The 14,342-nt window shown below is 40.6% G+C and overlaps 1 protein-coding gene and 2 pseudogenes across 1 annotated transcript; all 3 read right to left on the reverse strand.

Moving 5' to 3' along the window:
- Positions 1-2,266: 2,266 nt before the first annotated feature.
- Positions 2,267-4,461, reverse strand: LOC121799680 (annotated as a pseudogene).
- Positions 4,462-6,304: 1,843 nt separating this feature from the next.
- On the reverse strand, positions 6,305-10,529 carry LOC121799017 (cell division control protein 48 homolog E-like). Its single transcript, XM_042198325.1, has 9 exons — positions 10,361-10,529; positions 10,051-10,216; positions 9,219-9,447; positions 8,149-8,915; positions 7,834-8,055; positions 7,685-7,756; positions 7,304-7,585; positions 6,850-7,209; positions 6,305-6,743 (listed from the first exon to the last, which is right to left on the reverse strand). Exons 1-9 carry the CDS (start codon positions 10,384-10,386, stop codon positions 6,447-6,449), a joined length of 2,421 nt encoding a protein of 806 aa, XP_042054259.1. The 5' UTR covers positions 10,387-10,529; the 3' UTR covers positions 6,305-6,446.
- A 1,209-nt stretch (positions 10,530-11,738) lies between these two features.
- Positions 11,739-14,147, reverse strand: LOC121800781 (annotated as a pseudogene).
- Between the last annotated feature and the right edge of the window lie 195 nt (positions 14,148-14,342).

A 14,342-nucleotide genomic window follows, 5' to 3' on the forward strand; every position in this document is an offset into this window, starting at 1 on the left:
CACTTCTACAATTTTTAAAACATTTTTAAAACATTGATTAGGAGAATGTTGCGTAGTGTACCCTAAAAATATTGCCAAGAACCCCAAATATGAAGAGAGTTATATTGCATAATTACCATTGGATTGCCACTATCCAATCCACACAACAACAATGAAATTTCGTACAATCGATATAAGAGTATCAACATCCGTGCTCTTGCCAACGAGCACGGATGTGGGCCCGAACCCACTTTTTCTGTCTGCTCTTAGGCAAGAGCACAACACCCAGATCCGTGCTCTTCCGCAAGGACGAGCACAAGGGTCCCACCATTCCATTATTCAATTTAAATAAAAACATTTCCACAAAATTAAAATACATTAAAAATACCCGGAATAATATTACAAAATACATTAAAAATTACATAATTCAACTCCTAAAATAAAAAAAAACATTACTCGTGGCCGAATTTCGCCCAAATGTGTTTGATTAGGTCTTCTTGTAGCTCAACGTGGGTTCGAGTATCGCGCATTGTGTGCCTTGTTTCGATCCTCTCACCCACCGTCGTATGCACACCTCGGCGTGGGGGAGACCTCGCGATTGAGCTTCCGACTTCATCCTCGTCGTAAAAGCTAGCCGCCCTCGGTCCTTCGTCGGCTATAATCATATTATGTAAGACAATACACGTGTACATGATGTCGGCGATATTTTTCACGTACCACAACCGAGACGGGGCCTTCACAATGTTGAATCGGGCTTGAAGGACCCCAAAGGCTCTTTCGACGTCTTTCCGCGAGGACTCTTGACGCTGCGCAAAAAGAACCCGTCTCGGGTCTTGCGGGTTGCTGAGCGTCTTCACGAAAGTCGACCACCTTGGGTAGATACCATCGGTGAGATAGTAACCCATGTGGTATACATTTCCGTTGACGGTGAAGTCGATCGCCGGTGCTACACCATTAAACACATCATTGAAGATGGGTGAAGAATATATCACGTTCAAGTCGTTGTTGGATCCGGCAACACCGAAATATGCATGCCAAATCCATAGGCGGTAGTCGGCGACCGCTTCAAGGATAAGTGTTGGGCCGCCGCCTTTGTGGCCGCTTAAGTGTTGCCCCCTCCAAGCAGTCGGGCAATTCTTCCACCTCCAATGCATGCAGTCAATGCTGCCAAGCATACAGGGAAAGCCATGGACTGATTCGTGAAGACGAAGCAACCGTTGGCAATCATCGGTGGTGGGTGCCCGAAGGAATTCATCACCGAAAGCTGAACGAACGCCCTCGCAAAAATTTTTAAGACAAAGGATTCCAGTGGACTCACCGACATGCAAATACTCGTCGAAGATATCGGCCGTTTGCCCAGTAGTGAGTTGTCGGATGGCACACGTACACTTCTGCAATGCCGAGAGACTTTGCCGACCGGCTGCATCTGGACATGTTTGGAAGTATTCAACGCGGGCTGACAATGTGTTGACAATACGCATAAACAAGCGCTTTGACATGCGAAAACGGCGTCTAAAGTAATCTTCCAGAAACCGCGACTGGTCGGAAAAATAGTCGGCAACGAGCCTTTCGTGGGCTCCCTCCCGGTCACGATAAATGTAGCGGCGAGTTGATCTAGTTGGTTGAGGAGGAGGGGCGGGGGTATTCGCTGCGACATATGCTTCATAAGCGGCACGATGTTGTTCGTAGTATTCTTGTTCTTCGCGCTCCGCTTCCGCAATGAGATGAGTGAAATCCATTTGAGGTTTTGAGTGAGAGATGAAGGTGTAGATAAGTTATATGAAAATATGAATGAGAGATGATTTGATGTGAAAAATGGATGATGAATGTGTGTATTTATAAATGATTTTGAGGGAAAAAGTAAAAAAATACAGAAAAACGGGCAAAAAAGGCCATTTTTTTGGGATTGTGATTTTTTTAATATTATTTTTGATTTTTTTTAAAAAATAAAAAAATAATTTTCCAACGGATATGTCATTGGCCAATCAGAACGCGCCACGTCGCCTGCTCGCTGGCACGGACGTGCTCGATGCATCGAGCAGCGCCGTGCTAGTGGCGCGAGCGCAGCGGCGGACAGCGTCTCCGTGCCGCTGGCACGGACGGACGGACGCGTCCTTGCTCGCCGATGTGGATACTCTAATACTCTAAGTGGATACTCTAATACTCTAACCTCTCCCAAATTTTAACAAAATCTCTTTACCTCAATTTGTAGTTTGTACGGTGACCTGTCACCAATCAAGACAAATATAATCAACTATCTAAACACCAACAAATATTAGTACTCCACTTTTGTAACATGATCATATTTAACAAAATAAAAGTGAGTCGTACATACACTGAATCAGTTTGTTAAACATAAAAATTAACCCAAGAAAACGGAAAATGGTTGTTATTTGAAATCAGGTTTCTCTGGGTAAGTGCAGCCAGATCTTTGGATAATGACATTAGCAGCATAACAACCAGCTTTCACACAATCCTCTATTGGTCTCCCTAGAACCAATTGGGATAAAAATCCACTAACAAATGCATCTCCTGAGAAAAAAATGTGTATAAACAATTCAAGAGTTGTTATTTGATACTTTAAAGAAACATCAAAGAAAATGATCTTGAATTCCTATTGACACTTCATTTAGCTAATACTAGTAGTAGTAAATATAGATCAAAAGTAACATAGATTGATCTCGACACACCTGCACCATTGGTGTCAATGAGTTTTTCTTTCGGCAAACGAATCACAGGGAAGAGCTTAACCTTCCCATCTTCTGCAACGACAACCGGATCAGCACCTTGCGTAGTAACAGTAACTCTTTTTCGTGTCCCGAATCCCTTAGGCCACTCACAAATTTTCAATGCTATTTCTTCAACATTTTCAGTCTGTTACCCGAGAAATAAACGAGTCAGTCTATAGTAAAAACAATTAAACACGTGGTAGTCTGAAACAGTTACCTCCCATCCGTGAACTTTCGAGAAAGTTCTAGCTTCTGTCTCGTTTCCGAAAAGATAGTCAATGTACCTACACCAATCATTTTCGTAAGTTTCCAATCTTGTAGCTAGGTAATGCAAAGAATCAAGTAACGAGCCTCACGGGATTACTTTCGCTTGTACATCCTTGAAGAACTCACAGATAAATGGAGCAGAGAGGTTCATCATGAAAATCTACATGGAGACAAATTGGAACAAAGGTTGTCTCATCCATTTTTTTTAATCAAATATACAAGAAATTACTGACCTTTTTTCTGGAAGCTGCATGATCAGCAACAAGCATTATAGACTCTGGTGAAACAGTGAGAAAAAATCCAGCAATATAGTAGAATTTGGCCCTTTCCACTGCCAAATAAAAATAAACATGTTTTGTTAAGTGCATAATATAACTCAAGGAAAACACTACCTTAAAAATGTATCAGTACCTAATGCCCAATTTTCAGCTTTCCTCAAATGATCAATTTTATAGCAATTTGCAGCTGACAAATTGGCAACAAGTGACCTGTTATTATTATTACTATATGGTTAGTCTATTTAGAGGATGTAAATGCAATAGAGAGGGGGGAACTAAGGAATTAAAGTTTTAAAAATAAACACTAAAATGATCTGCTCCCTCCCTCCGTCCACCAATAAACGTCCGATTTGAAACAGACAGATTAAGGTGTTTAGGTGACTGACCGGCAGTGGCCCATCACACATACAGCACAAGTACCAGTAGGAGATTCATCTTCATAGTAGCAAACCTAATAACAAATGGAAGTTGTGCAAAACTAAATACTCCATATAATGACTAGGATTTCTCTTTAATTAAAACAATTTTGATGTTATAGGAAGGATGATAAGGGTTTGACTAACATTGACACCAGATTGTAATGCCTTTTTCTTCATTTCCTCCCCAAATCTGTGTCCTTTCCAATTGATCCTATGTAAGCAGTTGCACCAGGAATTTGAAGCATCCACTGAAAATGACATATCCACAAAAAAAAAAAAGAACCTGTGTTTGGTAAGTATGTTTCTAATCAACAACAAGAATTCACTAGTACCTGCGCAACTCTGATTGAATTCTGGGTAGCTCCTGCATTAGAATGATAACATCACAATTAATTAATGTCACCAATTTGATCAATTTTGAATTTCATTTACCCCTATAACCAATTCTTGTAAGTATCTAATAATTTTGAAAAATTCTGAATTTCATTTACCTCCAGCAATGTAGTCAACTTTATAGTTTGATGTCATCTCGTCATACCTGAAAAGTTATATATGTAATTGGAAATAGTTACATAGGCAAGTGCTTGTCCTCTTCCAGAATAGCATCATTTGATTTAAGATTATATCTGTGGTGCAATGCAAAAATCAAATTCAGCATCGCAGAGGAATTAAGATGATCACATGTAATTTAGAATAATAATAATAATAATAATAATAATAATAATAAAAGAATGCAGAAATATCAAGAAGTGGATTGCCCATTCCTAATAGGATTCCTTGGTACTCCATTTTAATTTTTAGGGTGTCCACTATAAGGCGGACACGCCCAATAGCCCCGCCCCAGTTTTTGTCCATAGCCCCAATTTTGTTGTCCATAGCCCCAAAATTCTATTTCCGCCACTATAGTGGACAACTCCAATAACCCCAAATTTTATAATCAATTTTCATTTTTAAATATTTTTTAGTTTCAATTAAGTGTAATTTAAATAATCGCAGTATAAATAACTAGAATACGAGGTAATTAGGCCCGAATATTCATTGTATTGCAAACCGGTAAAATTATACAACGAATAATTAAAATAAAATACAACTACAAAACTCCGGCACCGTCTACTCGGTGTCGGAGTCGTCTTCCTCGTCTTCCTCTTCTTCTTCTTCTTCTTCTTCTCCTCCTCCTCCTCCTCTCTCGCTGCTGCCGGCCTCGGTATCCCCAGGCGCATTATCAACCAACCCCAGTCGACTCTCAAGCCGATTGATGAGCCTCTTGTAGACGTTCCTGACGTACGGGTCAGTTTCACCTGCGTATGACCTGCATACGTCTTGCAGTTGTTGCATCAACGTTACGTCTATGCTATTGGCCAATACCTCGTGGGGTTGCACCGTGGGCTGTGGGATTGGGGCAGACTGGGGGATGCGCGATCCGGACGAGGCCGCCGTTTGGCGTGAGGCACTTCTACCCCCTCTGGCTTTGCGGATAGCGGCCTGTTGTCCCATGGGCCGTCGTCGCCTAATGTGAGTCGCGGCTGGCTCTTCGACTTGCTCGTCGGACTGCTCGAACTCGTGCGAGCCGCTCCCACTGTTGTATTCCCGGGCAAGGTTGTGCCTTGTGCGCTTCGGGCCAGGAGCTGTTTCCACCTCGTTCGCCACGATCGACCTGAATTTCGGACAATCCGCGAGGACAAGATACTCCTCTCACAAGGTGAAAATGGGAGTGGGGGAAGAGGGGAGTGGTATTTATAGATGAAAAAACGAAAAAAAAAATTCAAAAAATGCGGCTATAGCCGCGGCGGATATCCGCCACTATAATAGCCGCGGCTATAGCCGCGCCTATACACCCACCGCCGCGTCCTCGCCCCACTCGCGGCGAAGCCTCGTCCGCCACCCTCCCCCCCCACCAGCCGCGTCCACCCTCGCGGCGGACACCCCCTCCACTATAATAGCCGCGCCTACCGCCCCGCTTCCGCCCCGCTCGCGGCTATAGCCGCGTCCACCTTATAGTGGACGCTCTTAAACAGATTAAAGAGATCAATCACAGTGTAAACTCGCATGATGCAATATTAAATAGTAGACATATATATACAAGAATTGCATTCAAATTAGGCAGGCCGTGTAACACGCAAGTTCAGTGTATCATGTGGCTTCACTCTAGGCTTGTTACTTGTAGCTCTTCTATTTGTAATTAATCAATTTTAAATAATATTCACCCCATTACAAAAAAATGTTCAAACTTGTTTATCTCAATTTTTTTGCCAGTGTCAAGTATTTATTTTCTCTTAATAAATGCGACAAATTAATATGTTCCTCTTAATAAATGCAATTTCAATTTTGTATTTTTTTCAACATAATTCTAAACTGAACATTCACAAAAAAAAAAATGTTGGACTGCCATGCATAGTTCATCAAATACCAGATTTATTTTTTAAATTTTGTGCCAAGTTGATTTTTTCTATCAAGCTAGCAAAAAAGAGGAAAAGTGCGACCTCAAAACCACCTGCTTCACTGTAGCCAATTGACCAATGGGACAATGAGAAAAAAAGATAATCAAATGTAAGCAAAGAGTGAACCATTATAGTGAAGGCTTAAAGTTTAATTCACTATAAGGGAGTTGTAGTTAACTATGGAGACATTTTAGTTCATAAAATGAAAATTGATCCAATAGATTTAAACCAAGTTGAATAAAATACAGGTGAATTCCATGAATCAAAAGACTCCCTCCCGTTTAGGGGAAATGAGCATAACTAAAAAGTAGAGTGAAGAACCATGTGATGATGCGCCTAATTATAAAGGTCATCGTCATCGTCATCGGCTGCGGCGGTGGGAGCTGCAAAAGGATCGGCTGCAGTAGAACCACTAGTATTGTCAGCAAACCGGAATTCAGAACCGAATCCTCTTGATTGCTGCAGCGTCTGAGCAAACGACTGATACTTGCGAATGTCAGCATCGCTAACACTCCTCCGAGCATACTTCATTGATTCCTCAAAGTGAGAAGCCCTGATCTCAGCTACTTCGTCGTCCACATCTTCCTCCATGGCTTCGGGGTTGTCTCTGCTTCTCCTCTCCTTCTCAATGTCCTGAAATGACACAATTGCACATTTGAGATTTGGTTTATCATAATTCATAACATATGATGTTTCAAAAGCCAACCCACATACAGAATCTTGCTATCGACACACTTACTTTCTCAATGTTCTCTCTGATGGCATATTTGCAAGCACGTTGGCATATTTCCGTAATGTCAGCGCCGCTGAAACCTTGAGTGTATTTAGCAAGGACTGTAAGGTCAACATCTTTAGCAATGGGTGACTTTCTCAAGCATGCCTTGAAAATCTGAAGACGTGATTCCTCGTCAGGAAGAGGAATGTAAATCAGCTGATCAAGACGGCCAGGACGGAGAAGGGCAGCGTCGATTATATCAGGCCTGTTGGTTGCACCAATAATGAAAACTGTTTTCTTAGCATTCATTCCATCCATTTCAGTCAGGAGCTGATTCAATACCCGGTCAGCAGCACCACCGGCATCTCCTTGGCTGCTTCCTCTCTGCAAACAAAGAGGACTCGAAATATTTAGTGAACTAGAAAGATAACCAAGCTGTGAAAAGCTGAATATAAAGATTCAGAATTTCTGTACAAACCTGAGTTGCAATCGAGTCCAATTCATCAAAAAACAAAACACAAGGAGCAGACTGACGAGCCTTATCAAAAATTTCTCTAACATTGGCCTCGCTCTCACCAAACCACATAGTCAGCAACTCAGGGCCCTTGACACTGATGAAGTTTGCCTGACATTCATTCGCAATAGCCTTGGCCAGTAAAGTCTTTCCACATCCAGGAGGGCCGTAGAAAAGCACCCCCTTGGAAGGTGACATGCCAAACTTTTCAAACTTCTCAGGATGCTCCACTGGGTATTGAACAGTCTACAAGACAGCAAAGAGATTGAAAACATGTGTTAAGAGAGACAATTGTTTGCTAACGATACAAATTAAAAAGCAAAGAGCAAGAAAACAATTAAGTACCTCTTGGAGTTCACGCTTTACATTTGTAAGGCCTCCAATATCTTCCCAGCTAACATTAGGCACTTCAACAACCTATCAATAATGCACATTATCAGTTATGTGAAGGAACCAAAAAACTAGAACAAGGAGAAGTATGGTGACATGCTTACTGTTTCACGTAAAGCAGATGGATTGCTTGTTCCGAGAGCAGTCTGGAAGTGCTCATTGGTAACAGCCATGGAATTTAGTATCTCTGCATCAATGGTGTCATCTTCCAAATCAATCACATCCATCTTCTCCCTGATGCATTGAAGGGCGGCCTCAGTGCACAATGCAGCTAAGTCAGCACCAACATAGCCATGTGTGTCCTTGGAGATCCTTTCTAAATCAACCTGAAAATAGCCCAATATTATGTTGGTGTTACTATATCTATTGTAATGCAGGAGGGATGAGATCAAAGAACAGCTTGAGAAACTCTAACTTACATCTTCAGCAAGCTTCATGTTCTTTGTGTGGATACGGAGAACCTCGAGACGTCCAACTTCATCTGGAACACCAATGTCTATTTCCCTGTCAAACCTACCAAACCTCCGAAGGGCAGGGTCAATGCTATTGGGACGGTTTGTAGCACCAATGACAATAATATGAGCACGGGCTTTCAGACCATCCATCAATGTCAACAGTTGCGAAACAATTCTCCTCTCAACCTCTCCATTGGTTTTCTCCCTCTTGGGCGCAATTGAATCAATTTCATCAATGAATATGATGGATGGTGCATTCTTCTCAGCTTCTTCAAAAGCCTTCCTTAGATTGCTTTCACTTTCTCCTGCCAACTTAGACATAATTTCTGGTCCATTGATAACAAAGAAGAAAGCACCAGTCTCATTGGCCACAGCTCGGGCAATTAAGGTCTTTCCAGATCCTGGAGGTCCATAGAGCAATATTCCTTTTGGAGGCTTGACACCAATTGATTTGAAAAGCTGTGGGTGCCTCAGTGGCAGCTCTACCAACTCACGAATCTGAGCCATCTGCTTGCGGACGCCACCAACATCATCATAGCCAACCTCATCCAATCGGTTCTCATCCTCCCTTTTAACAGGCTCTCCCTCACAAAAGATCTCCGTATCAGGAGCAACAACACAGTACTCCACAGGATCAGTCTCGATAATTTTAAACTCTACACTTCTCATTCCACCCCTGACAAGGAACAGGTCACCCTTTCTCACTGGCCGATAAGCCTCCAAGAAATATGCTGAGGAAAACAAAAGAAATTATTAGCCATGCACAAGAATTCAGACAGCCTCCACAGGAAGAACAAAAAGCATTTTCTATGTCAATCTCAGTATCGGCTTCTATACCTTTTCCACTTGCACAGTTTAATGTGTTCATTCGAAATACTCACTCTAACAGTTTAATGTTTTCATTAGAAACAACAGAAGTCTGAAGATACCCAAAAGTTATACGCATTCAAGTATTCTGGTATGATGAAACCTCAGAGATATGGACACACCAAAAGAGAAAAAAGGCAAGTAAATCTGAATGCAGGAGAACTTACGCTTCAGGTAGGCATCAAAGAGATTCCCAGTAACCCCTTCAACTGTGTCATCAATGGGAAGTATGTGGACACGCTTCCCATACTTCACATCAGCACACTGATGCACGGAGACCACATCACCAAGCCTAACCCTGAGGTTATTTCTGACAACCTTGTTCATTCGGATCTTTGGTTCATCACAGGTATCATCAGCAAGGGCAATGCACACTGTATCCTTTCTTTTCTTGCCCTACATCAATATTGATGTGACATTAGCAGATGAACTACCAAAAAAATACAAGTAAACCAAAGAGATACCCAAGCGATATTGTCCATAGGATTATACTAATCGCAAACTTCTTTTCATAAGTACAACGTCATACCCAAGGGCCAAGATAACAAAAATAACTAGAATAAAACCCAGCAGATTAAGTCTTTACGAATACAAGATAGAGAGACGGCCAGATGAATCAAAGACATACACTAATCTCTGCTCCAATATAACTTACCATTCACGATTGCATCGCACAACACACCTCAAACAAATTTTGAAGATTATACTAAACACCCCATCAACACAATCACACCGAATACGAAGATAAAGCATTGTACAGCTACATATTAGACTAGGCAAAAACTAGCCTAAAAAGAATTGTGTACAGTTTAGAGCCCATGTATTAGTGACATAAAGATACAGCCAACATAATCACCAAAAATGTGCATATATTTTCTCAATGAAATAGTTTATGAAGTGATTCTGTTGAAGCTGAACTCAAATTGAACCCTACAAATCCATCAAACGGAACAAAACCGACATATAAATTGACCAGAGAAGTTGGGAATGAAATTAAACCTTGATCAAGATGGTGTCACCGCGGAAAAGCTGGAGCTTTTCCATCGTATCAGGGTGAATAGACACCACCGAATTATCATCGTTGACAGCCTCATCCACCACCAGCCGATTCGGCGCCTTTTTCCTCTCCAAGATCGCAGTGCTAAAATCCCTCTTTGTACCCTTACTGCGCACATCATAATCACAATCCAATAAAAGAACAATGAAAAATAGAGAATGATAATCAAGTTAAATGCTTGTGGAAAAATTCATCACTATAATGCAATCGATAAATAATGCGCGAGATCTGATAATGGGCAGGAACACTTACGAATCGGATGATTCCGGTTGACTCATGTTGTCGATAAGAGAAGCAGTATTTGCGTAAGGGTTTGCGAGAGAACGAATTGCAGAATGTGGATCTGGAAATTAGGGGTGAGAGGGATGGAATTTATAGGGGGAGAGGTGTTTCTTGGTAGGAAAGCCGAAATTATTCTCTATTTTTTGTTTTCCTATTAGAATTCATGATCCATGTATATAACGTCATTATATTTGTCACCTTCGCAAAGTAAATGTACCTTTTTGAAAAATAATGAATTTTACGAAAATAAATAAATTTAAAAAGTTTAAAAAAATACTAAATTTATACTTCTTAAAAATTGAGAAATTACCTTCTTAATTATACTCCCCTGTCTTATAAAATAAGCAAAATCAATATGACACAAATTCTAATATATAATTGGTAAAAAAAAGAAAGAAAAAAAATTAATTGAATTGGTATTGATGATGAGAACAATAAATAATAAAGTAAAAAAAGGAAGAAAATATTTTAAAAATAAATATAATACTCCCCTTCCTATATATTTCCAAGAATGATTTTTTTATTAAAATAGGACAAATGAAGTTGTTATTTGTTTATATTTTATTTATTTATTTATTTCTTCTCTTGGAGATGCTTTAAAGATGCCAATGCAATCCAAAATTTATAGATTGATCCGAATATCGCTAAATTTAAATTGGTAGGAGTGAAAATTTTTGGTTGGATAAAAGTGCAATCCAATTATCTTGCGATTCGAGTAGAGCTAACCCGAAATCTAAAAGCTAGGCTCAATATGTTAGACATGATGCGTTATAATGCGAACATTTCTTAAATTGCTAACTTGTTAGCTTATCAACACAATGTATTAAAAATGTTAACACGATCATGTTGCATTAAATATTTCCGAAATCTATTGAAGTTCCTAAGTGAATAGGAGTAATATAAACAAAAGCCCATTAGCTGTTGACACTGCTCTCACCCACAATGAAGTCGAATAAATAAGCAAATGGTGTATTGTTGAAACAAAGCATTTAGATGAGAATATAAGTTGAGTATGGTGCAATCAATCTAGCAAGAACACTTGTATAGGTTAGCATTTCTAGTAATATATTACACCCAATTTTTTTAATCTTCGTGCCGAAAAAAAATGTCCCTGCTACAATTGAATGGAGGCTAGCATAAAATAGTTCGACCTTTTGAGCATAGGGATGTTATAATAGCCCAATCTTAACGTTTAGTTATTGGAACATGAATATCACTTTTCTCTATTTATTAGTACGACAATGTTTTACTTATCTTTAACTTGTAATCCAATTTCAATTCATAACTTTGGGTCTTTTGACATTGAATCAAGCGGCCATGTAACATACAAACAATTGATAAGTCATGGTTAGGCCTCTGACTTAGCCACCAAATCTTTAAGAAATTGATTAAAATTTGCCTGCGATGACCCTTGTTCATCCAATGCCTTATGCATCACCATCCTCATTTTTTTCATCTCCTCCCTCAAGGAGATTGAAGTTTCAGCACTCATCAACTGCTTGATCTTCTCTGCAACTTCTCTCCGATCAACCGATGTTCCATCGCAGAGATTAATCTCCACCTTCCAGTCATCAACCACTAGTTTCCTGTTAGTCGGCTAATCAGCGAAAAAACGGATAACAGATCATTGGAACGCCACACCATATGGCTTCCAGAATCGAGTTCCACCCACAGTGTGTCAAGAATCCTCCAATCGCAGGATTGGAGAGCACAGCGCTCTGATTGCACCACGACACGATCAGCCCTTGATCCTTGCTCTCATCGGGCAAAACTTGCGTGCCGTCGCGAATCACCCAAACAAAGTGGACTCCACTGAGGAGAAGCCCGTGGGCTATCTCCTCAGAGAGCTGCTTGTTGCTCTGAGCAAGGTTGCCGAACGAAAAATACAAAACAGAGCCTGCGGCCTTTGAACCGAGCCAATTCGCGCAATCTGTTTCAGGCCATAGGCTCTTTGGGACGACAGATTCGGTGAAGTTGACCGGACCAATCGCGTAAGTAGGCTGCTTTCGGTTCACAGCTGAAACCGCTTCACGCTCGAGCTCGTGTGGAGTGTTGATGAGAATAAAATCAGCATACTTCACCTGCTCGAATGCGTCCCACACAATCCTGCTGGCGGTGCTCCTCACATCCGAATCGTGGAAATACGACATCAAATCCTTTGCCTCGGTCGGCCAAACCCCGGTATAAAATCAACCACTTTCTTCCCTTCATCACCTTACATACACACAAGATTTTATACTACTGAGTCAGATGCAAACTTTAAATATTGTACAAACTCCAAACTATAATCTCAACTGTTAGAAAATGTAACAGCAACAAAAAATGTCAACACAGAAGGTATGATTACCTTTAATTGGGAAATAGCCTCTCTCTTTCAAGACATCCAAATGATAGTCTATGGCGAATACCATGGCCGGCTCGGTCCAGAAGGAGACGCTCAAGATGTTGTATTTTTTAGCAATGGCGGTCGGCCAAGGATAGAAAGTGTCAGCCACCAAGAAATGGAGGTGCTGTGGGTCGAGCTGGTTATGCTTCCGACGACTTCATCCATGCGTGATGGGAAATGGCGGTACATGGAGTCAGGGACAATGGGGCCGGGGGCCCAGGGCCCCCTCAACCATTCTGAAAAATCACAGGGGTATTTTAGTAATTTCATAATTATTAATTTTAATTAATAAAAACACATTTACAAGTAATGAGGGAAAAAAGGTTGGGAGGTTTTGCTTACTGAAGTTACAAAGTTTTGTAGAACAAATGAGATTGATGTGCTTGATATGGAAGATGAGTGTGTAGTTAGAGAAAGAGGAAGGCGTAAAATTGAGAAAATAAAAAATCTCCACCATTATCGAGTTGAGTTGTTTTGTTCAGTCATTGATATGCAAGCTCAAGAGTTGAATCACCGTTTTAATGAAGTCAACACAGATTTACTTCTGTGTATGACATGTTTTGATCCTAGAGACTCATTTTCTGCATTTGATTCAGAGAAGCTGCTTCGCCTTGCCAAGTATTATCCATCTGAATTTTCTGAAGTTACTTTGTATGAGCTTGAAAGTCAGCTTGATAACTTTATTTTTGATGTGCGCACAGATGAAAGGTTTTCAAAAGTATCGAGAATTGCAGGTCTTGCTCAGAATATGGTTTCTACAAGGAAACATGAGAATTTTCCGTTGGTTTATTTGTTAATTAAACTGTCATTGCTCTTACCCGTTGCCACTGCTTCAGTAGAAAGAGCTTTTTCAGCAATGAAGCTCGTTAAGACTTCTCTACAGAATCGTATGGGAAACCAGCTATTGAATGATTGCTTAGTTCCTTATATTGAGAAGGATGTGTTTGTTAATGTAACTAATGAAGCTATTATGCAGCGGTTTCAGAAGATGAAAAGTAGAAGAGAAGTGTTATAATATCATTGTATGAAACTATGTGTTTACAACATTATATTTATATTATGTAATATTATTTATGTTTCATTTTATTATTTGAATTTTTTATTTGGACCCCCCAACCATAAAATTCTGGCTTCGTCACTGCATGGAGTCCCAGTGGTTGTCGAAGTAGAGGAGCATGTCGAAGTCCGGGGATCGCCGTCCGCAGCGCTGACGCCGTTGGCCTTGCATAACATGTGGTGGACGGACTCGGTTTGGACGAAGGTGACGGCGAATCCGTTGGAAGCAAGCTTGATGGCCAGATTGGTGAAGGGGGCGGTGTGGCCTTGGTAGCAGAAGCCAATCATAATGGCGTGGAGCTTTTTCTCTCCCATTTTCACAGTTTTTTTTGTTGTTGTTGTTTTTGTTTAATTGTGTACCCTTTGATAAGTGCTTATATATATATATACATAACCAAGGAGAAAACGGCACCGGCTTCACTTTGGAAGTTGTGGTAAAAAACGGACAGATGAGACGACTGAAGCGAATATAAAAAAAGCTGTAAATAGTACTCAGCCATCAATTTCTTT

The sequence above is a fragment of the Salvia splendens genome, chromosome 4 (genome assembly GCF_004379255.2).
Source record: "Salvia splendens isolate huo1 chromosome 4, SspV2, whole genome shotgun sequence".
In the NCBI taxonomy this organism is placed as follows: domain Eukaryota; kingdom Viridiplantae; phylum Streptophyta; class Magnoliopsida; order Lamiales; family Lamiaceae; genus Salvia; species Salvia splendens.

Bases quoted from the DNA above. Each gene is read 5' to 3' on its own strand.
- LOC121799017 (XM_042198325.1), bottom strand. From the start codon at position 10,386: ATGAGTCAACCGGAATCATCCGATTC. The intron at 9,448-10,050 runs GTTTAATTTCAT...ATATTGATGTAG, and splicing joins GTGACACCATCTTGATCAAG to GGCAAGAAAAGAAAGGATAC. The intron at 6,744-6,849 runs GTAAGTGTGTCG...GTGTCATTTCAG, and splicing joins TCAGAGAGAACATTGAGAAA to GACATTGAGAAGGAGAGGAG.